This window comes from Rissa tridactyla, chromosome 1 (genome assembly GCF_028500815.1).
Source record: "Rissa tridactyla isolate bRisTri1 chromosome 1, bRisTri1.patW.cur.20221130, whole genome shotgun sequence".
Taxonomy (NCBI): domain Eukaryota; kingdom Metazoa; phylum Chordata; class Aves; order Charadriiformes; family Laridae; genus Rissa; species Rissa tridactyla.
In genome coordinates, this window is record NC_071466.1 from 203,361,193 (window position 1) to 203,386,278 (window position 25,086).

At 39.0% G+C, this 25,086-nt stretch overlaps 1 protein-coding gene across 1 annotated transcript in view; it reads right to left on the reverse strand.

The window, feature by feature from the left end:
* Window positions 1-1,431: 1,431 nt before the first annotated feature.
* The window catches only part of DUS4L (dihydrouridine synthase 4 like), a 41,004-nt gene continuing 17,349 nt past the window's right edge, over window positions 1,432-25,086 (reverse strand). Inside the window, exons 7-13 of the mRNA XM_054198448.1 lie at window positions 22,363-22,463; window positions 20,088-20,238; window positions 15,394-15,529; window positions 13,771-13,884; window positions 12,674-12,785; window positions 4,297-4,397; window positions 1,432-2,437 (exon numbers count right to left, since the gene is read on the reverse strand). Of these exons, the coding sequence (XP_054054423.1) occupies window positions 2,399-2,437; window positions 4,297-4,397; window positions 12,674-12,785; window positions 13,771-13,884; window positions 15,394-15,529; window positions 20,088-20,238; window positions 22,363-22,463 (754 nt within the window). The 3' untranslated portion in view covers window positions 1,432-2,398. The remainder of the gene's footprint in view (window positions 2,438-4,296; window positions 4,398-12,673; window positions 12,786-13,770; window positions 13,885-15,393; window positions 15,530-20,087; window positions 20,239-22,362; window positions 22,464-25,086) is intronic.

Genomic DNA, 25,086 nt, shown 5'->3' on the forward strand with positions numbered 1-25,086 from the left:
AAAAGGCATTCTGAAAGACTTGCCATCTACTGGGATTTCCAGATATACTATTTAGACTTCTAATTCTACAAAAGAAATATGTTATTTCCAAGAACACAGTTCTACAAAGCAGGTATTACAAAATATTTTAAATCTGAGTAACAAAGGATTATTTTTATGTGAACAAATCTGGTGCTCCAAAGAGCTGAGCATGTGATAACGCAACTCAGTCAAATGCATGTGACCATCCAGACCAGACAAGTAGAAAAATGGTGACAGTCACATTCTACTCTGTGACAGGGAAATCTGGTGATACAGATAATGGACGTGACAGAAGAAATCACCGTAGGCAAAGCAGAAGACTGTGGGTTTCAAGCAATCTGTACTTTTTAATTAAGGACGCCTTCTTTGTGGCCTGATCTGCAGAGTTTTTTGTTTTAAGCCATTTCCTCCTCAATCTCTCAACAAGCGGATCCCCACGTCGCACGCAGCCAGCAGGACACTGCTGGGCTGAGGTGACTGATGTAGTTACAGAGGGCAGCGTGTCAGCGCCACGTACTGAATGTTGCATGTGTAAAAATGCCAGGCATCATTTCAGCTTCTGAGGTCACTACACACTCCTTCACACTTCAGTCATGCTCTACAGCAAAAATTACTGTAAAGCATTTGGACTTCCCTCTCAAGGAGAAGTACTGATACAATCAGTGCATTCACCACCACCCATTTTTTTGTTCCATGTTATTTTTTTTAAGATAAATTTTTACGGATGGAGTCCAGTGCATGACATTTTTCATTGTAAGTTGCTAATGATCTACTTAATTATTTACTTGCACTATAGGAAGAAATGCTTGAAGTTTAATGAGTAGGTAACAACAGTAAATAGAGAGTAATATTTGCTTTTGTTCTGGGTCTTAAAATCAGAAAAACAGGTGAGTTTTTAGTTCTGTTATTAAAAACAGCACTTACTGTTATACCTTTAAGGCTTCCAACCATAGTTTTTCTATCAGATTGGAGATAACATTCTGCCATAATTTTACATCTTTCTTAAGGGGAGCCGGGAGGGAAAAAAAATAAAAATGCATTCAACTACATCACCACAACCTGTGTGTATGTGGGTATTAAAATCTATAGCTTTTCCTGGAAGTTTGGATGTGAATAAACAAATCTCCAGTGTCACAGAATCTCTAAGAACACATTCTGTACTACTTCATCAAGGATGAAGTATTTTTAAAAAACATACGCATTCTTATTTAATATGCTACGTTTAAATTCTAAGCTAAACAAATCCTGTTTCCAGAATAATCAAAACTACCCCTACGAAGAAGGCTGTATTTCCAGGAAAAGTTAAATATCACTAAGTTAGAAGTGTATTTTGTTCTTTGGGTATATACCTATTAACTTTGATGAGATAGTATATTGGGAGAGATTTACAAGAATAAACCCAGAAACTCATGAACTTAAAGAATCCCTTTAATATAACAAACATATCCAACTTTCAAATATAAACTGGAACCAACTAACAAAAAAGAAACTCAAAACAGCTTTCTGAATGCCAAAAAGGGCTTATGCAAAACAGTGCACATTTATTCGAGGTATCGTATCCATGAAAACAAAACAAAACAAACCCAACTATCTACATTTAAAAAGAATTTTTACTTAGCAAGGCAAGAAAGATTAGGTGGCACACAGAGAGTAAACTGATGTAAACAGCGTAAAAATACAGAATGTTAGTACCAAACCACCCAAAACTTTGGTTGTAAAAACTGAAATAACCCAATATATTAAAGAGAAATAAACCAGAGGCATGCAAAATATTATTTGTTGAAATACATTCATCCATGTAGCTAAGTGAAAGTCACAGCCTAGTGAAACAGACTTAGAAATACAGTTTTCATTCTTTCTTTATTTTCCTTTGATTGTCATTCAATTTTCCACTGAAGTGGAACGGCTGATGAAAAGCTTTCAGCCTTCTTCAACCCACTGGTAACTGAATTTTTGAAGACTCCAAAGAGGTGTTGCAAAGGAGGTTTAGGTAACTGTGTTTTTATGATATAGCGTGACAGACAACTTCATTCAAATGCTACAAGCAAATGATGCATGATCTGTTACCATTCTGGAAGGCAAAAGCTTGGAGAACAGTCAAGTTGTTCCATATGGAATTTAAAGATTTTTGAGTTTCTCCTCACAAGAGCAGTGACAAACTCCATGGTAAATCAGGCAAGCCACTTAATATTTTATTTGCAACATAGAATATTTTGGCAACCAAGATATATACTAGAGGAATCTGAGCAGTGACCTGCAGTGCATGTGCTTTTCAGAAAAAAATCAAGTTTTGTTTCAGATACACATCAGGAGCCTAAACAGCATAAGGCTTTTCACATTGAAGCAACTGTAGCGATGCCATCCGTCTTCAATGCATCTACAGCTCTTTCTTGTCTTCTGCTTCATTTAAACTGGCCTGAAAAGGGATAGATTAAAAATAATTGTTTATGTTTGGCAAGATCAGCAATTGTTGACTCCAGATGCCATGTTTTGGCCCCTTGCAGTCATACCTGATTTGTTCACTATACACCATTCAAAGCTGTAGTCCCATCAATAATACCCTACATAACGTGTTGTAGAATCATAGAATTGACTAGGTTGGAAGGGACCTTTCAGATCATCAAGTTCAACCACCAACCTAACAAAAAACATCACTAAACCATATTGCTAGGCACTACGTCTACCCGTCTTTTAAATACCTCCAGTGATGACGATTCTACCACTTCCCTGGGCTGCCTGTTCCAATGCTTGATAATCCTTTTGGTGAATAAATTTTTCCTAATATCTAATCTAAACCTCTTCTGGGGCAACTTCAGACCCTTTTCTCTTGTCCTATCACTTATTACTTGGGAGAAGACACCTACCCCCACCTCTCTACAACCTCCTTTCATGTAGTTGTAGGGAGCAATAAGGTCTCCCCTCAGCCTCATTTTCTCCAGGCTGAACACCCGCAGCTCCCTCAGCTGCTCCTCATTAAGACTTATTCTCCAGACCCCTCACCAGCTTCAATGCCCTCCTCTGGACTCGCTCCAGAATCCGATCCTAGTTCTGCTCCCCGTTCATGTTACAGCTGAACCGTGCAGAAAACTCAGCAGAAAACATTTTCTGCTATCAAGTGATTTATCCTTAGGAGATGCATCTACTGTGCGCTCAGTACCTTCTGTTCTTTCCATTCAGAGGTAAACACAGAAGACTGTAAGGATGTGTGTTCTAGACCACAAGACTGCTAGAAATGCAGCAGGACTACTACGGCTCATTGCACAGGGAAGCACAACAAAGACAGGACATGCATGGTGGTCTTAATCTGAACACAGGTATCAGTTGAGCAATCTCTATAACAGTATAGGGTGAGGCTGGGAATCAGTAAGCGGCTTCACAGACTACAGGAAAGAGATTATACCCAGCTCAAATTTGCCTTTTTAAAATCTTATTAACACAGGACCAACAAACAGCTCTTCTTGAAAGGCAGGTCACTATAATTTTAACATCAACCATTTATTTTCTCCCAAGACCATTACTTGTAAACAGGCTAACTTTCATTTTTATTGAATTTTGGTTGCATTCTGACGCAGATGTAAGGCATGGAACATACAAACACCTGTCAGACAACTTAAAGAACCAGCAGGGCTCCCAAGTCTACCAGAAATAATTACTGTATTGGGTATTATAGCCATGTGCATATGCAAACCAAATCAAATTGCTAATTCAGCTTTTGCTTGCTGTGGTTTTTTTTTTTATTTTATTTTGTACTTCAGTTTGAATTCTTAGAGTAGCCTCTTTTTAGCCTACGCTGTTTGTTGGCTTGTGTTTTGGGTGGTTTTTTGTTCTTGCTTATCAACAGTATCACACCATTTATAATCCAGTATTACAAAATCATGTTTAAAGAGCAAACAAAATAAAATTACTTGTATAAATGATGTATATACTACACACACACTACTCTACTCCTACCATTTTCTTACCAGATTTCAGTTTGATCATCACATGCAAAACTATCTGAATCTTATTTCCCAAGTGACAGCCAAATTGGGTCTAACGATGACCTGAGCTTTGTCACTTGAACTGCAAAGAAGAAAACACTAATAGCTTTGCTGTCCTGTCCTTGAAAAGCAAAATTCTACAATTTGGTGAAGTTTAAGGAGTGCTGTCCATCGTAACTTTACGCTATACTACAGATTTTAGTGAACACTCTGGCATAAAAAATACCCAACAAGCAGAATTTTGCTGGTGCAATTTCAGAACATCATGCTCATATAGCAATCCAGAACCACCTACCTGCAGCCATTCATATTCTTTCATTAGATGATCATATTCTCTTTTAAGGCCTTCAGACTGCTTTTTAACTGCGGTTACTTCATTGTTTGCCTTGTTGAGAGCTGTAAAATATCAGAATTAGTTGTTTTAATTATTATTTGTATTCCTGCAGTTCCTTAGAGCCCTTGTTACATATTAGGGCTCCACTGCACTACACAGTCCTTCCTCTGAAAAAGCTTAAATTTAAAACAGAGCATCACAGATGGCCAGAGGAAGAGATGTGCAGTATAGGGAGGAGAAAGAGAATGACTTGTGCTCAGGAAGAGCAGCACAAGGAACAGGAAGGGGCTGCACGAAAGGTAAGGGCAAGACCAATAAACTGTTGACAGAGGTGACGAGTTAGTGATGGCTACAGCGTTCTGTCACTGCAGAAGACAGTTCTAGAAAAACAAAACTCCACAACCCCCTAACCCAAACTGCCAGCCCTCTTAAAACAAAGCAGGAACTCAAATACTGGGCAAGATTTTAGAAAAGCAACTGAGGCCGACTATAAAAAAAAAAAAAAAAAAAAAAAAAACAGAGAGAGCTAATACATTATTATAGGAGCATAGACCTTCCCTTTTCAGCCTGTTACGTATTTTACCACACGTGAGTTCATGTATTAGAAGCATCACTTTATTGATGAGAAGGCAGAAATGGTGGTGATAGGATAGACAACTGTGAACCGGTTTTTAACATGAGAACAAGTAATTATTACTCTACTCACAATCTCAACAGCAAGAAACTGAAAGCCTGTCTATGCTGCAGTACAAAACAGCCCAGGACTCCATAGGGACTAAGTTACAGTGTGGGGTAAATTAGCATAAAGTTTCATAAAGCCATTGCTGCTAAGCTGTTACATAAGCATTCAAGGAAGGTCATTTAGACATTTTTATATCACTCTGCTATAGGTATCTCTGTATCTTTATATTTGTCTGCTGTAGCGGCACAGGCACACCCAAAAACTTGATTTACTCATGCTCAAACAAAAAACGTCATTAATGACCTATAAGGCTGTCTCACATAGCCATGTTTAAAAAAACCCAAACAAATCTTGATGGTACAAATAAAAAAAAGAAACATTTGCAATCTTCCTTGTTCAGAAAATGTGGATCCATCCTTTGACTGTGAGCTTCCCAAGAGAGACTGTTCTTTCCCAGAGACCTCCAAAACATTCAAGAATTGCCACAGCTCTGTAAAAGCCTGTTCTCAGAAGATGAGGAGCTAGGTGTGTTTTTTGCTAAGCACCTAGCTACAAGCACTCTGGTCTGCACCATGGATCACTTTGGGAGCTAGTTCCTGAAACATTAGGACACAACAGTTTTGACCACTCTCCTACGTGCAAAAAGAAATACTCCCTCCCCCAGCATTTTTGCTATTTTTAATTGATTAATCGTAGAATCATAGAATGTGTTGGGTTGGAAGGGACCTTTAAAGGTCATCTAGTCCAAACCCCCTGCAGTAAGCAGGGACATCTTCAACTAGATCAGATTGATCAGAGCTCCATCAAGCCTGGCCTTGAACACTTCCAGGGATGGGGCCTCCACCACCTCTCTGGGCAACCTGTGCCAGTGTCTCACCACCCTCATTGCAAGGAACTTCTTCCTCATGTCTCATCTAAACCTACCCTGCTCTAGTTTAAAACCATTGCCCCTCATCCTATCACTACATGCCCTTGCAAACAGCCCCTCCCCAGCTTTCTTACAGGCCCCCTTCAGGTACTGGAAGGCTGCTACAAAGTCTCCCTGGAGCCTTCCCTTCTTCAGAGACTTGAATGTATATAATTTGCATGTATAGATTCAAAATCATTCCTGTTTTAAAATTCTGCCAGTGGTTTTGCCAGTAATAGGACTTTTACCTAGCCTGAAATTTTGGTCTACTGAAGTTAGACTCATATCTGTTGATTCCAACACGGTCAAAAATGCACCCCTTCTCTTTATATCCTTCCTTCCATTTCCATACTCTTTCACAGATATCCTTCATCCTTTAATGCATTCTTGACAGCATCAACACAAAAAACATTTTCTAAAGGTTTTGGTATTTGGAATAACCAGGATTTCCACACATCTGACAAGTCACACCCCATTGCATTTACTCCCTCATCTTGCTACTGTTTAAAACATTCAACAGCAAAACTTGGAAATCACTCTAAAATAAACTTGTGACGATTTGATAAGCTTCTGAATTTTAAGTTGTAGACAAAAAACATATGCACATGCCATTTCACCTCTTCAAGAATCTGCTACTTAGAAAGTTAAATTTTGCCTTTGTTTAAGCATTCTTGTACATAGTTATAGTAAAAATTAACAATACCTCATTTGTGAAGAAGTTGAAACTCAATGTTATTGATCTAATACTATTTAGCTGTTTACACGCAGCAGCATGCTACTTTAGTTGCAACTAAAAACTAACGCATCTTTAAAACACGAACAAAATATCTAAAAGTATCTGCAAACCAAGAAAGCAAACAAACCGCTGCACTGTTCCAATGTTTTGACCAAAACAGATGTATGACAGGAATACCTCACCTAACCCTAGAAGAAGAAAAAGCAAAGCAAAGAACAGATTGTCCTTTCCACCTGTGTTGGCGGTGGACGAAAAAAACCCCAACCAAACCCAGACTCGTTCCTGTTGGGGCCACACAATAAAAAGAAGTGTCACATCTTTGACAACGTGAATTCCCCAGTGTGCCAATTTCTCTGGATGTCTTCTTGTCAAGGAATGGAGATCGTCCATACATCACTGCTCAACTATTTTGCCATTGCATGAACACTGCAGTACAGCCAAGTTGATTGTACAGGTATATTGTTTGTCATATGGATCATATCATATGAACACTGATCCAGCAGAAAACAGAAAATCCTTTGTGTGCACAATACAGTCAGTTATTATTTCTGGCTTCCATCTGGCCTGTTACATTGCCTCACAGGAGACAGAACAGCTGGACTGGCAGCAAGCAAAATCCAACAGCTGATTGTTCCTACCAAGTAAATGTGTGAGCAGGCAGGAGGTGAGAATGCTCCTTCTACACTAATACAACTAATGAGAGGAGTAGTCAGTAAGTCCCAAAACTGGAATCCAGCCTCCGTAGTGAGAGAGGTGGGCCACTCTTTTTCATTCCTTCCCCTTCCCTTCAAAGAAAAATCAACAAAATATTCTTAGGGCAGCATATCAACAGAAGACAACTGTGGAAAATTTTATCCCTTTACACTTAATGTGCGAGTGGAGGTCTATAAACTAATGTAATGTGCAGTCTGGGAGAAGTAGAGAACTTGTCCTTCCCTTACCACATTCTCTGCATCCCGTTCCAGGACAAACAGTTTACTTCAGATTTCTCTGAAGTTGAGGCAGGATGAGGAATAAAATTGCTCTGAAGAGGTTACCACAGCCCAGTAGCTGTAGCATTTCTATTATCCTCCCATTTCAACAAGGGTGGAGAACGGAACAGTAAAACAAAAGCGAACAGCAACAAAAGCAACCAATGATTCTTTGGGCATTTCCCTGCGCAACTACTAGTTCTGGTCTGACTAAATCGCTTGACTTACAGTGCTTGCTACTAAGGAAACGATCTGGAACTTAAATTAGCATTGCTCACAATACAAGCATAAACCCAAATGATTTGGACTAGTTTAAGACTAAGAAAGATCCCTCTCTTTTAAGAGTCTTCAAGTTGAGAAAGAGCTATTCACGTTTAAGAATTTAGGCACTGATGGGACAAGAGATTTGCCAACAAACACGCTGTAAAGCTGGGAACGCAACTCCAGTCAAGTATTTCCATACTAATTCTGAATTCTCTCCTTAAGATGTGATGGTCAGATGAAGTTTAAAATGAGAAGGCAGGCCAAAAAATTACACACAAAATTGTTCCAAGTACCTTTCACAACCTCAAATGAAATTTTGTTACCAATGGGATGTTACAGCATCTTCAGATGGCATAAATGCCTTTGTATAACAAAGCTATGCCATCTGTATGCAGCACATCCCTTTGAATCAACAAATATGAACATCAGCTTTTGTGGCATGTAACACTGCAATGGCTCCCACCAAAATTATGATGTCACAGTTAAAAATTAAGGTTAGGTAAAATGGACTTTGTTTCTAAACCTCCCTCAGCTAGGGATAACATGACATAACTTGCATCTCCTATTCCCAGCTGACAGTCTGGGGGTTTGGGGGATTTTTTTCATTTATTCATTTGTTTTTAAAACTGGAGTGCTTCAGCGGAGCTCAACATAAATATAGTTTTCATACATGGCACTAGTCTGCCTGGCAACACAAAGGCTGAGCTGAACTCTCACCAGTAGCAACAGTTCTAGGAAATGTATTCCCAATGTCTAGGGCTTTTATACCTTTCTAGCACCTAATAATCTTAGCATTTACGTGAGAGTTGTACATCCGTACATGCATACTTTCTAGAATAGTCAACAATTAAAAGCTATTTCAAAACCAGCCCTCCATGTGAATTGTTGCTCTCTTACTCCTGCCTCCTACAGCACTATGCAACCGTGAAACATAAAGCACTCCTGTGACACCTTCTGTACACAAAACAAACCTCATTAAAGGATGCATGGAAATTTCATCAGAATTTCCTCCTGCCCCACCGTATGCCTATGACAACAATACATAAATACAAAGTATTTTCAGAAAAAGTTGAACTAAAGTTCAACAGCACCTAAATGACTTCGAGGAGTCAGTACACACTTCACAAAGTGAAATCCTAATGGCAGCAACAAAGAAACGGTCTTTGGATTTTGTCTCAATGTGTCGCTACAAACTCAGCTCAAAGATGCAATAAGGTCACAGCTCAGTAACTGCACACAGGTGCTAGGGACTGCAATGGCTGTTATGCTACACCAGATGCAGGTAGAAGCTTTAGGTGCCTGTCATCTGCCATAAATATTGTTAGAAGAGTGAGGGGGTCAACATACTGGACAGGAGTCTGCTACCAGTGTGTTCTGCTGCAAGATTGGATCAATAGTAGTTGTCACGTATAAGTTTCTACTGTCTAAATGAAGCTGTAGCCTTTACCATACACTAGGACAGTGTCACCAAAAAAATGACCTGAGACAGGAGGTGAAATAGTACAGCATTGCAGAAGTCTCCCTCCTGCCCAAAGGGTCCCATAGTAACAATGGACATCTCACATATCAGCATTTCCACAGAGTGGGATCTGTGAGCGAGAAAGAAAAGTTAATGCACCGAAAGTCCCATTCCTGCCCCCAACCTAAGGACTGCTGTAAGGACAACTACTTACGAAACTCCTCTCAGACTATGACCTCATGTGCAGTTGCAGATAGTTTCTTTTGTTATAGCTTTATGGATGATGTTCAAAACTATCACAATGAAAAAATATCACAGCATCTCTTCTTTCCCCAGAAAATTCCTATAGGTCTGAGACCAGCAGCCACACAGAGAACCTTTACTTAACTGAATCAACATTGTGTTAGAAATATGTCTAATGTGTAGCAGGAAAAACATTCTCACATCTGCACTGGGTGCTCCTAGGAGTACGTATAGTTATTCCTAGGTACCAGTGAGACATTTTTCATAATATACAAGTGTATCAATAAAATGCCATCTTGGAAGGTTTCTAAACAGTCATGTAATAACATGTTCAGGTATGCTAAAAATGGATTTAGGCTCCGAGAAGTGCTAGCCCCGCTGCTGGGTGCCTATAAAACCCCCAGTATGTGGGTCTGCAATAAAGTAGTGAAGAACTAGCCCCCTTTGCCTCACCCCCACAATAAAACAAAAAAGGGCATCCAGGGGGATAGGAAAGTCAAGTCTGAAAAGACAACAAAATTGGCTGAAATCTTTGTCATGCATTTCCAACCTTTCCTCAGATTTTAGTAATTTCACTACTCAGTCTTTGTCTTGTATTTTCATTCTTCCTCCCCATCTGCTCAGAGCACAGTAGGTGGCAAAATGTCTTCTTAACTTACGATTTCACTTATGGTTAAGTGGACAAAAAAAAAAAAGCAGACTGCACTTCCTGTAAAAGGTAGAAAGCTGAAGAATTAGAGATGCGCCTGCAATAATCACTGTCTACGCTATAATTTCAGTCAGGATTTCAGAAAGAGGAGACATACAGTATTTTCTCTGCCAGAAGTTGTAAATACTGGATTAAAACCTTACAGAAAATTTGGATCTGCCCTGAAGACACAGCACTAATCTGACACTAAACCACATGATTCAAACATGAAGCAGACTTACATTGAGGACTCCTCCTGGGTGCCACTCTATTGAGGTAACCCACCTTTCAATATGTGGCCTACTATAAAGTAATATATCGCCCTATCACTATTCTTAAGTAGCTTAACAAATGTACTAGACCAGAGCAATGGATATTTGAAACTGCTCTGTGAAAAAAATTATACTTGTTTTTTCATCCAAGCAGCAAAAAAACCCCAAATCCCAACAAAATCCAAATTTATAACTCTTACTGATACTATAGCCAAAAAACAAACAAACAGAAAATCCTGAAAAACTAAACCAGTAAAAGTTTTCCTTTTTATACTAGTTTTGCCTTGTTTCATTACTAGGTGACACCCCCCCACACGCTTCACCCCTTTCTTCCCCAACAAAATATCCCAAAAGTTTCATGGATTAGACTTCGTGGACACAAAGGAAAGGTTATTTTAGTCATGTGAGCTCTGTGGCATGAAACAAATTGTTAAAAAAAAGGTAAAACAAGCTTTTCAATCTCAACTTTGATACTGTGTAATGCATTGGTCACACTTGGCAAGCATGAAATTCAACATTCATCTGCTCAGTAGCAGAAGTTTCAAAAGAAAACAGTAAATTCGATTCACATTAAGTCTAGAGACTCCATAGAAAGCTGTGTCTACAGATGTGACTACTGTCAAGTATTTTAAGCTTTCTGGCTATCGTTTGCTCAAAATAATGTAAAGAAAACTTACAAAAAATAAGACAGTCACATACCTTAACATCATCTAGCTGATGATGGTAATTAATGTAACCATAGCATTTTCTTTTTTGTCAGTGAGGGGGATGGCATCAGGGGAAGGGTTGTAAATATTTTCGTATTCATTCCTTAAAAAGACCCTCTCCCCCACTTTGCCCCTAACAAAAGACTCAAGCATGCCTTAATTTAAACATCTTTTGGATGGACAACAGCCCACAGGGAGAATGCAGCTGAAGCAGCATGTGGTAAAGCTATTTATTCCTTAGCTTTCTCTAGCATTCCTCACTGAAAAGCTTACATTATATTAGTGTTACATACCATCAGTTAGTTTAAATAAAACATTTGCATTTATTGATCCTGTCACTTCAAAGGCAGTTTTCCCCCCTTTCTTTAAGAAAACAGCAGGAGAGGGAAAACTCACAACCAAACCTGCCTGAGAATGTGAACTAATGAGACATTCTATTTAAAGATTCTTATTGCTTCAAGCCCAGCTGAAAACAGCTGTTCTACAGTTCCTGTTCATCTTCCCAGTGGACAATGAAAAATAAGTAATGAAATATTTGTTGTTATTCTTACAGCTTTGTAGCAGTGCCATGCAATATGAAAGCAAGGCTATGTTTTGATGACAACAAGTTACCTGGTACCATGAAAATCTGTATTTTGTTACTGTCTGAACACGTGATGCTTACAAGGTCACAGGCAGTGTTATCTTAAAAACACTAATTTCAGATGAGGTGTTCGTAAGCATCACACAGCTTGACAGATGCCAGTAAGACAGAACCAAACAGGTAAAATCTGCTTCTATCTCAATTTGGGTTGCCAAGAAAGCAGTTTTGACAGCCTAAACCTTAAACACGGAAGCTGCTAACATAAGTATTATGTTACAAATTGCAAGGCATGTTTCCTTGTAGACAAAAGAAAAAGATTAAAAAAAAAGCTAACACCTCTGCTGCAGGAGATATATAAATTTAGAATACAAGTCAAGGACTTGCCTGCTATCTGACCGAAACCCTACTTTACAGAAAAAACCTCAACCACATACTTCCCCATTTTATACAGGGAGAGTGGCCAATATGTATGACATGAAAGATCAACCTGATGCCTATAAGCAACCTGCAATTGATTCCATATCCTGGTCATGTCATTGATGAAGGCAAGTCAACACTACTTAAATAGATCAGTTCAATTTGTTAATAATTACAATTTAACTAATGTGTTCAAATTACACCATGCAGATTTTCATAATGAAAATATTTACCGAAATATGGGGCTGGCAATAGCATGTTTTTCCGGTTCCTAGTCAAATGCAAAGACACCCCAAGCCAAGCATTCCATAAACTGATGTAGTTAATGCTATACCTAGAATCAGTTTTTGACATCCAGTGTTGAAATAATCTTTTTCTTAATTGCAAAGAACTCCTAACCAATACTTACCATCTGAGGTCTTCTGTAGCTCTGCTTTCAAGTGTTCAACTTCCTTCTTCAACTTCTCATCAGTTGCTTCTGCTGACTCTTTCTTTTTACTGCTTTCTTTTCCACTCAAGGCCTATTAAAAACCACAGTCGCTACAATTAATTTTTTTTCATTAGTCTGACATTAATGACAAACAACCAGAGAATGGGAGCTTTGATCTTGAAAAGTGACAGGTTTTATCAAGTGCCAACATAACCCAGGCAGATACTCAAGTCATTCTAGGGACAAAAAAAAGAAAAAGAAAACAAAAAAATGCTCAATGTTTTAAGTTGATAGTAATAGTATGGCATTATCTCCTGTGTAGGACTACTTTGTACCTGTGCACGAAGCCCACAACTTCTGTTTAGGTTATAAATGGCTTTTTTCAGAAGACATACACTGGGACAGAACACTGCCATGTTTATATGCAACTTGTTCTAATAATTTATTCTGATTTAAATCACGTAATAGATCACAAATCTCTCCCTGTAGGTTTGCAGCTACTTCTTTGTTGGCACTACTATATTTATGCACGCTCTTATCATTAAGGCAACTGCTATTGATGACTTAAAGTATAATACGTTAAGGATTAGACCCCATAATTAGACCCTTTGCTCATATAGCCTCTATTATCCAACCAAGCATCATCTGTTATGAAAATGTCAAAAGAAGTGGTAAATGCTTAATGTAAAAAAGAAAAGTAGAACAACCAAGATGAACGGTTAGGTGAGCTGGTGATAACAGCGCTTACTGGGCACAGGCTGGCGCAGAGGGAAAAGATTACTTTAGGAAGAACGAAAAGAACTGTTTATAAAGATTGGAAAACGATTCAAAGAAAAGAACTGAAGAAAATTTTCCAGAAGCAATTTAACCAAAGAGCAGAGATTACATTTGACTGGTGGTAACAAAACTGTAGTCAATTTGTCATTAAATTGGTCACAGATCGCCTCCTTCGTGCTCCACTCATAAATAGTTATTTCTGTAAATTTTTATCTAAAGTCCTGTGCTCCATGGAACTTCTGATCAGGAGAAAGTGCATATCTAGCACGCTAGAGTAAGCTTACAGTATTTATACTCACAGCCAGTGCCCTATAAACAATTGCTCTTGCCTCTCTCATACGGTGGAATGAAGCATGCTTGTAAATGAACACAAATGCAAGGGCCAAGCCACAGAGGAAGGTAAGTCCTAGTATCTATAAAGATAAAATAAACCAATTCTGAACACTTTGCGTCTCCAGCACAATGGAGATCCAGCCACAGCATGCTGGCTGTACCTGTGGCTACCACTTTTTTTTTTTTGCAAACCATGCAATCAAACACTCAAATAGAAACAGACAGCAATAGAGTTTCTAGTTTCTGGCTATCACTTACAAGCAGCTAAGAGAATGCGTTGCTAAGAGAATGTGAAAGCAGAACAAAAAGAGGACTTTTGGCCAAATCCCAACAGGACAGCGAGGAAAAAAAAAAAGAAGAAAAAAAAGTACCAGTATGCAGTAAAGAGAGAAATTCCATGGCTGAGGGAGGGAGTCTGGATCACTTTGACAAAATACCAAACCCTAAACTTTTGGAGTCATTTCATACTTGAGAAATACCTAACCCACACTTTAGTGATCCTTGCTTTACAACGCCTCTCAAACAACTGGATTTTTTTGCATCCCTTCTAGTACTTTTTGTCCAGAGTCTGTTCTCTTTGTCTGAAGATTTATTATAAAAAAAAAAAATTACAGTGCTGGTAACCATAGGCACAGCTCCAGACAAACTGGAAGGAAACCTGTGCACACCTGCAGTGAATTTTGTTTTGACAATGTGCCAGACTGAAGAATGCTGTAAAAGTTGCCATACCCTGGATATCGGCACTCTAGCTTATGGTTCAATCTCTTCCAACAGTTCGGTCCAGTGTATACATGACTTCCAACAGAAGTCAAACTAATCAATTACAAGAAAATATTTTATACGTTTATCTTCATTTATCTTTCATTTATCTTTGCTGATAGTGTATCCCTTCCTGCATACAACTGTATGTTGAACTACAACAGACAAATGATAGCTTAATTTTTCTCCATTCTTATAACATCTTTGGTTCACTGGTCGTTCTTTTAAGTAAGAAATTTTTGGCAATATCCTCATTAATACTATGGCAGTGCCTTACTGAGAAAGGAAGGTAACAGGAAATTGGCCGACTCACCATAAAAATAGATGCAAGAACGTAAAATACAATAAATATAAGAGACCAATTTTACAAGTTAGAAAAGACATTTCAGGACCGGAGCAAATCCTATTTAGAAGAAACAGCCAGCATGAGAACAGCTATGTTGTAGGCTTTTCTGTACTGAAATGCTATAGCCCCAACCTAAACAGCCAACTGTTTAGGATAAAGAGAATAAAATTAGTGTCTCCCTCTACTTTGCCATGATTAAATTCAAAGAGATATTATAAGGATATATTACTACTTTGATTAAATTTGTAGTGGAAAGACAGGTCTTTATTTATTTGGATTACTTTAGTTTCCTTTGTTAATAAAAAGGTACTGAAATTTGTATTCAGTATTCCGAATTACATATTGTAAGAACATTGTTCTTCCTTTTTCCACCAGAAGAAAAAAAAAAAAAAGAACGAATGTTATTCAGTACCAAACCATCCCCAGAGCATTTTGTACTAACTACTTGCTGTATAAGAAAATAACTAAAAAAGTTCAAAGATACCTCCTGCAGCCTTTCATTCTCGGCCATGTATTTTCTGGCTGCTTCAGTAGCATCATTTACTTGCGTTTCCAGACATGCATGAGATGTCATCCCTTTTGCCAACTGAGTAAGAAGGGTAACAGTACGTCTCAATACACTGGTGAAGAAACACAGTGAACAGCATGGTAACTTACAGCACAAATTAAAAAACAAACAAACAAATACACAACAAACAAAACAACCCCTTTTCTCTCTCCCTCTGCATTAGATGTAAAAACAAAGCCACATGAGGATTGTTTAAGCACCTGAAGGGAAACATCCAGGCTCATGGATGACAAATAATAGCAAAATAAGAAACTGTAAAGATTTTCACCCATCAAAAATTTGATTTCTTTACCTGATGAAGAACCTCCCTCCTCCCAAAACCCCACAGCCATTAGGGGGTCAGAGACTTGTGTGCTTCAAGGCTGAAATACGCTTACACAACCTCGTGTTTTAAACAGGATGGAACTCTGGACACAAGACCCAAGCAACATGTTATGGTAATGAGTACAATACAAAAAAAAAAACCCAATCCGACAAAACTTTATAGAATGCCTTACAAGAATAAAAATAGCAATGTGAGCATATTAATCTTCAAAGTACTCTGTCAATACTATATAAATCAGAACACGCAAGAATGTCAGCACTCATATGGCACCTCAAATCCAAGCTTTGCAAATACCTCCCTTGATTTGACCTAGCAACTGCCTCTTTGCATCACTACTTTCATTATTCATCTTGCAGTCTTTCAAAGCAGTATGTTGCTGAATCAAGGAAAGGCCAAAGCAACACTGAATTAAATTAATTCCTGTAATATAACTATGCAGCTGCTCTTCAAAAGAAACTTGAAAATCCAACTAATTGGCTTCTTCATAACTGAAAGCGTATTAATAGACCTTTTGGCTTTCAAGGTAAGACCTCCCCCCTGCTTTTTCACCAGAAGCGCATTTTCTTACTTTTCTGGATTTTAAAAAAGTGAAGGTCCCCATGTCACTACTTTTCCAAGGGTTGGCATGTTTTACTATTGCTTATTAATTTATAGATGCAACAACAGGAGTCAGTAAAACATCATTACAAAACTGAATCATAGAATCACGTAGGTTGAAAGGGGCTTCCAGAGGTCATCTTGTCTAAGCTCCTGCCCAAAGCAGGGACAGGTTGAGCAGACTGCTCAGAGGCTTGTCCAGTTGAGTTCCCACCATCTCCCATGATGGAGATTCCACCATCCTTCAGGGTCCTTGTTCCAGTGTTTCACTGCTCTTGATAGTAGAAAAAGTACTTTTTACCACAAGTCATAATTTCCCAGGTTCCTGGCCTGTTGCCTCTTGTCATTCCTGTGTGGATCCACTGTAAAGAGCTGGCTCCATCTTCTCTACATCCTACCACTAGATAGCTGTCGAAAGCAACAGAATGGCCCCTTCAATGTCTCTTTTTCTAGCTGAAGCCAAGCTCCCTCATCTTTTCCTCACAGGTCATATGTTTCAGCCCCCAGCTTTCTCCGTACCTCACTGCAGTACTCCAGTATTTCAGGAGTCAAAACTGGAAGCTGTTCTGCAGCTGCAGTACTACATGTGCCAGATAGAGGGGAATAACGACTTCTCTTGATCTGCTGACTACACCCTTGCTGTTAACAGCTCAATACATGATTGCCTGCCTACCAGGATCCCCAAGTCCTTTTCTGCAAAATTGCTTTCTAGCCAGTCAGTCAGACTGTCCCCAGCCTGGATGCCGGACATGGTTACCCTGTAAGATGACAGACTTTGCATTTGCCTTTGTTGAACTTCACGAGATTTCTGGCAGCACGTTTCTCCAACCTGTCTAGCTCTCTCTGAATAGCTGTGCTGCCCTCCAAGATATCACTCCGATTTGCTACTGTCTGCAAACTGGCTGAGAGCACATTCACTCCTATCATCCAAATTGTTAATAAGGACATTAAACAGTATTGAGCCCAGTACCAATCCCTGAGGGGCATCAGATGGAATTTGCATTACTAACTACCATCCTTTGAGCCCAAAGGCCCAGGGAATTCTCCACCCATTTTCTTCTCCACTTCTCCAGCCCATATATTCCTCTACAGTTAGGCTATCATGATAACGCAAGCGACTACATCAAAGGCCTTGCTAAAGGCACGCAACATCCACTGTTCTGCTCTTTATGCACACAGCCAGTCATCTCAGTGCAGAAGACAACAGAGATGATCAGGCATGATCTCCCCTCAGTAAATCTGTGATGGCTGTTCCAAGTCATCGTATCCTTCATATCCCTGGAAATGGCTTTGAGTAAGATTTGCTCCATAGCCTTTCCAGGGACTGAGGTGAGGCTGATTAGTCTCTAGTTCCCTACATCCTGCTTTTTGTCCTTCTTGAAGACAGATGCAATGTTTGCCTTTTTACCAGGATCCTCCCCTGATCACCATGATCTTTCAAAGATGACAGAGCATGGCCTTGCAATGACATTGGCCAACTCCCTCTGCATGCAAGGATGCATCCCACCCTAGGATGCCATGGACTTGTATATGCCCAATCTGTTTAAGTACTCCCTAGCTGCATCTTCTGCTTCTGTGGGTAGTGTTACATTCCTCACCGACCCTCCTAGAAGGCTCAGAGAATTGGGAGGACAAACAGGAGCCCTCACAAGAAAGAATGTAATTTAAGGTTGGTAATGAGAAACTCAATATCTCATTCTTTTCCGTATCCTTTGTCATTTGGTCCCCTGCTCCACTGAGCAGCGGGCCCACATTTTCTTTAGCTTTCCTTTTGTTTTCAGCCCTTCTCATCCCTCTGGTCAGCACAGGGTAGCAGGCTCTCCGCATCTCCCAAGACATCAAGTCAGATTAGCAGATGGGTGCCTCTGTCCTACCTAGGGGACAGTCTCTGGTAACTTATGACCCTCCTCTTTTCTGTGCAGTTAGTGGATGAAGGCTCAGCTGGCCCCGATACCTCCACTGATAGGAGGTCATTTTCCTCACCTGTACCTAGTGGTCTGATATTGCTGAACCACAGATGGAGAAGAGTTTTTGTTGTGTTGCCAGAAGTGACAAGCTTCCAGTCTCCTCCATCTTGGCAATCTCCATGTATCACACTTCTGGAATTCTCCTATTGGCTGATGTGCTAAAATAACCTAAAGAGTGAACCAGGGGCATCCAAGTACCCATTCATACCTTAACTTGTTTGGATGATGGTAGCAGCAGTGTAGAATATTGCAACCCAAGGAACGCTTTTTTCTCCTTCTCTGTGAGACATTATGCCTTGTTTAATGGATAAGCAAAATAGCTCTACCAAGAAAAGTCCTTTGATCTAGCCACTAATGTAGGAGCATTTATTTCTTTTAAATCTTGGTGAAAGGCCAGCAGCGCAAAAAGAGGCCTTAAGCAAACTCTTCAAGAGCAGAGCTTTTATCCACATTAAAATCTATTAGGGCCACCTGACAAGCTTTCTTCCTTGAAAGCTGAGTGGGAGTAGGATCCTGGGGGACCAGCTTCCAACTCTAGTGATGGACACAATCCAGCTATTCCTCTCCTGAAGCAGAGATCGCAAACATATTTGTGTGTATTACTTAACCTTTCTGAAGGAAGACAAAGAACATGATGCATTCCTATCACTATTGTGCAAGGTTACAGCCACTTTTGTTTTTTCCAAAGTTTACCTTCTCAAGTTTTGTATAAATTTTCCCTTGACACTTCTTTATGTACAATGCTCCTCAATGATCAGCTAAAATGGCGATACATCATGCGAAGGGGAAGAAGCTTGTCAGAAGGCTTTGTGATTCCATGTATTTCCTTGTTCTGTGTTCCTCTTGCGTATCTAGGCAATGTCAAACTGCTCACTGAAGGAAGTCAGAAGAGGGCCAGCATTCTATGCCCAGTGTCACCATAAAAATGTACAAATGGGAAATCATCTGACCAACAGGCCTGTTTCCATTCATTCACATTATCTGTGTCCTATTAGTTCAAGTCCTCCTTGCCCAAGTGAGATCTGCAGGTTGTTGTGGCTACTTTGAAGATTCACAGGTAGCCTCGGCTGCTACTGCTGGGCAGTACAGAACTGTCCTTTCCCTTACCCTGTTTTATTAGCTGTATTTAAACATCCTGAAAGCGATGCCACACTTAAGATCATAATATCATAGTAGGCCAGTTGCCACAAAGTGCTTGATCTGAAATAACACCTGAAACTTTCCTCGGAAGCCAGAACATTATCCTACAGTTCCTAACTTTGAGCTTTACAAGGAGCGGTTCAAGTCAGACTCAAGCTGTGCTTCTTAACACATCAGGATGCAATAATATCTTTTTTTGCAACATATTAAGATTACGTTAACAGTAATTTAGTTTTTGAGGTTTCTTCATTCCAGTTGTCCGTGTTCAAAACAAACAAAACATCAGGCATAAATTTAAGAAAGGAAATGAGTATTCCCTGAAGAAACTTCTGCAAAAGGCATGTTTTCTCAAGCATTCAAAATGTTTCTTTCCATGTGTGGCTCACATATCCTTCCAATCTTCAAACATTTGTAAGATATTATTTTCGCTGATCTTACTTGCCTCATAGCCAATCTGCTCACACTTAATTCTTTAGCCTCTTGAAATCAGCCTTCTGATCATTTTTTATAGTTGCATTACTTTGTGTGGTAGTTCCTGTAAGAAACGTACTATATAGAAATTAGAAAAATGTTATACTTACAGCCAAAGAAATAAGGAAAAACCTGAGAGATAGAGGTTTCTTTGCGATCGGAAGAGTTTCATCTGTATATGATCAAAGGCATTGGTATTGACATTTGCAGCCTTTTCATTCACATGAACGGACGAGTACTTCCTAACTTCTCTAACAGCATCTGCAAACAAAAACAGTTTGTTCTTATTCACATCTGCAGATATGCATGTATAAACCAGACATAGTACTAGAAATATGTATTTGGACTTCCTGCTCAGTAAGCAGGCACAGGACAAATAGTGAGACCACTTACATCATCCGTACCTTTTAAAGATAGGTCTTGATAAATCAGTGAAGCGATACAATGTATTTCCAGAGATATGCTAAGCCATTGCCCCAAACATGCTTGAACAGCCATTTCCAACACTTGCACCCAGGCACCAGGGATCAGGCAACACATTCTACAAATACCAGAGACCCCACAGACAGTGTCAAAATGTCACTGCTGACAACTGAATTAAAATCTAGCCAGTGGACAAACAGTGAGAAAACAGAAAGAGAAAGGAAAAAGAAGAGATGCCTTTTGATGTATTTGTTTCATCTGGAATTTGTTAGATAAGCATGTATTTTAGTAATGACAGAATCATCTACTTTATGCTTGAATCAGAGGGGGAAAATTATTTCTATAACACCCATCAAAACAGGAATACTGTAGTAACACAGTGTTGAACGTAAACAGAATGGGTAAGCTACACCTCAGCTTTCTTTCATCTGCCTTTCATACACCTTTCAGCTTCCTTTCATCCGTCACATACTCCTGATAGTTCTGCAGAAGGGCCAATACACTGCCAACACTTTTCAAAGGACAAAATAATTAACTAGGACTTGCATCTACATAAAAACAAAAGCTAACCCAGTTAAGAGTTCATATTACAATCTGTACACTTAAGGTCATCATACATATTTTAAGGCCAATAGAGCACCCAAAACCTCCTCCAACACATCAACAAAAATACACATTCCATAACACATCATCAGTTCTTGCAGAGTATTTTGGCTGTGTGTTATTAAATTGCTACTGCATTTCTAAGCAGACAAAATCACTCTGCAGAAAAGCACATGAGAGTAACATCACTTACGAGTCTCTCTTTTATGTTCAGAAGTTATTTAGAAAGGAAAAAAAAAAAAAAAGAAAACATTTCAACTGAAACTTCAAACAATGCAAGGAAGACTTCCCCAAGGTATGGGAAGATTCTAGTCCTGCAGTAACATATCATCTTATGCTGTGGCACAAGTATCTCACCACTGCTTTACTTTAGCCCAAATCTATCCTTCTGCAAAATAAATGACCATCACCAACTCAAAAGCAAACTTTGCCCTAAGTTTTCAATAGAAGTTCAAGAAAAGTAAATAAACCCCATCATTTCTCAATCTTACGCCATTTACTGAAGGATCTACTTCTAAGGATAATACTACAGACCATCTAAAATAAAAAAAAAAAATGTTTATTTGCATTTTCAGTACTTTTTTTAATATCAGAAATTTAGTATCGCAGTCTAGTCTGTTATATATGCAGTGCATCTCTATGTTTCTCTCAGCAGACAATAAAACCAAGCATTTTTCTTTGTATTTAGAGTAGTTTGGAATTAAATAGTGTTTTCATTGTAAGGCACTGGAAACACTTCTCTACAATTGATCCATGGAGAAGAACTATTTCTATCACTGAAACACTGGAGAAGCGTCTCCACCACTGAAGTACAGGAGATGCTTACCACACAAAGCAGTCAGGACAGACATTAAATGAAATCAGTCAGGCGTCGTCATTCAAGCTCCAGTTTCACAAAAGCTTTACTCCTACTTGATAGGCCTCAGGATCTACTCATAACAAGTGTAGCGAACAGCTGTTATGTATCTGTGCTGAGCAAAAGTATTCAAATAGCCCAGTGCTTTGACATACTCTTCTGGTCTTCTATTTCAACAGCAACCAAGAGAAAGAGTGCCATCTACTGCATACTCAGCAGCTCAGACAAATTCTGGTATCAACCATTTCAAGTTCATTTACTTGTGTGGGAAAGTGAAACCAAGCAGCAGGCTAGACCAAGCTCCACTTTTCCTCCTCATTCACTATTATATTACTATTACATTTGGATTCCCAACATGGGAATCCTTCTCCTCTTCCATTCTATTCTAGAACTTCTTATTAAATTAGCTGATTTACATTAGTCTTGAACCCTTTCAATTAATCTACTGCCATGAAATCCATATACCATGTTTTACCCCCCTTTGTTAAAAAACTAACACTTACCAAGAAACAAGACGATCAGTAAAACTATTATTGTAAGGAACATCTTGTTCCAAAAAACTGCCATTTTGCTCCATAGAGGAATCATAAAAATCTTCTGCCATCTGTAAAATAGCATTGTGTTATTCAGAAATAATTAAACACTACAAGAAAAGCATAATAATCTCATAGAAGAGAGCCTTGTTATTGATATGAGACTTATGTAAGGTCTCTAAACAGCTGCTTTAATTGCCATATAATTTAGGTACACGTAACTTTCCCATTAATCCAAATTGCTTGTCTCTTTTTTGTTTCTTGTCAATACAGGCAAAGACAGTTACTTCAACTTGAAAACTTCTTGCATGATAGCAGGTACTCTCCAGATGTGTTTTATTTTAGCTTTTGCTTTGGTTAGCATTAATCTGTGTTCGGTCCTGACTACAATAAACTCAGGGATGGGGTAAAGACCGTATGTTGAGAGATATTAGTTGTTTATCTTAAATAGGTAAGTTTTAATTAGAATAAATTACTTAGGATTATAATATGATGTGATTTATACTGGTTGCCTAGCTTTACTTGGCATGTGTAACTAGACTTGCTGAAGCCTTTAGGCCGCAATAGAATTAATTTTCTTCGTAATTTTCCTAGCAGCTGGTGCACTACTGTGTTTAATCTTTTAGTATGAGGAAAATGTGGATAACACACTGATGTTTTGGTAGTGTTTCTCCCTAAGTCTGGGACTTTTTAGTTTCCCATGTTCTGCCAGCGAGCGCAGGCAGAAAAGAAGTGTAAACCAGAAGATAAAGAGGCTACAACTGTCGGCAGAGACAGCAAATCAACAAGATAACAGCAGTCAACGGCCTGCCTGCCTGGACATAGACAAAGAATCCAATAAGGTGTTAGAAGACCCCAGACCAAACATCACCATTGGACTAAAAGACGCATGAAGAGAACATATAGATCACAAGGGTGTAATTGCTCAGGGGGTTCTTTGTTCGACGTCCCTCGCTGGAGGCACCCAGCCTGGGCTGACCCTGCTGCTATACCTTTCAGTTAAATTATTTATTTTTATAAAATCTGATGCCTGAGACTCTGCTGCAGGAAACCTAGGGCTGAGCCTGAAGAAAGAGGAAGTGTACCCGAGAGTAAGTGCGTGTGTGTATGTGAGGAATTGAAAGGGGCACCCATTGGTTCACTGGAGTCGCCTGCTGCAAAGGGACCCTGGTCTGAGCAGTTAAAGATGCTTGGGTGGCGTGTGTGCAACTCCTTGGATGGTGTGTGAATGCTCGGGCAGCAGCTTCTCCTTTAACATGTATAACCCATTCCACCACTTTTTATTTCTACCCACTTATACTACTTGTTGCTGAGTAAAATAAAAACCCTCCACGAATTAAGATTGTCTCTACCATCCTTTTTCAGAAGGCTTAGCTTTTACATTGATGAGTCTGTGTAATTATAAAGTACAAGGATTGTTATTACATTCTAACTTGCAAATGACAACAAAAGGACACATCTCATGTCTATATTTTGTCTAGTGTTAAAGTCTCTTTCAAGAGCTAAGGAAGCAAATTCAGAGGCCAAATGGTGGTGAAGACCATTTTTTTTTTTTTGTTTAAAAAATCAATTGCCTATTCAATATTACTGCATGGAGGGCTCTGCAGGAATTCACACTTGCAGTACAAAAGAAGAACATCTGACATGCTCTAATTAACTGAAACCCACAAGAGCAGCTACTTATCCTTTGCTGCAGGTTAGAATCAGTGCTACTGCAAAAATGAAGGAATATCTAGTTATGCCATTAGGGATGTAACACAGGCATGCTAGTCACCATCTGATTATATTAGGTAAAATTTCCAAGTTTTGTTGGAAGTATTTACATTTTCCAGAGACTGATAAAATTTGCCCTTTAACAAAGTAGTTTCCAACCTAATTTAAATCAGACTGTACCATCATCTCCAATGGTTCCTTCTGGTTCTGCACCAGCAAGGATTTAAATATTTTAGCATTGTATGTACACAAACCTTATTTAAATCTTTTAGTATAATCTGAGTTCTTTATAGCAGACAGCCATCGTTTGTATCAACCAAAAAGCTTAATTAAACCAAGCTACAACTCAAAAGAAGCCAACTTGCTAACTCTTCAAACATGCGCTTCTCCAAGTTTCATATTAATATCCACTTAAGAAGTGATTATCTGAGGATTCTTAGACCAACTGTGATTCTTAGACCAACTATACTGCCAAGTAACATTCAGGCTAAAAATAAGATCTCTACTGGAAAGTCTTCCTATGTTATATTTTCAAGCTTATTTTTCCCCAACAAGTATCGACATTCACATTTATTAATGCTGCATTTCCTTTTGGTGACAGAAGTCACATAAATATAATCCTTCCAAATTATAAAAATGGCCACCACTATAGACGTACCACACTTGGCAGTAGAGATCTGTCTTTTTGTGTATTTGCATTTTTACATTGTCAATTTACTTATTCCCCAGGACCTTAAAAGCTTGTTAACAAATTTAAAAAGGAGTTCATTATCCAAAAAATGTGCAAGCACAAAAGAGGCAAATAATCTGACTGGAGACTGGCAAGGAAGTACATTAGAACTTTAGAGAACAGCAGTTTCACATCTGCCTTTAATCACACATGCTTCACCTTTCTGACAGAACCAGCTCCCAGGCCACCAAAATGTGCAAGGCAGAACTGCTGCCCTCCAGTACTGTCACAACAGCTAGACCTAATCTTTA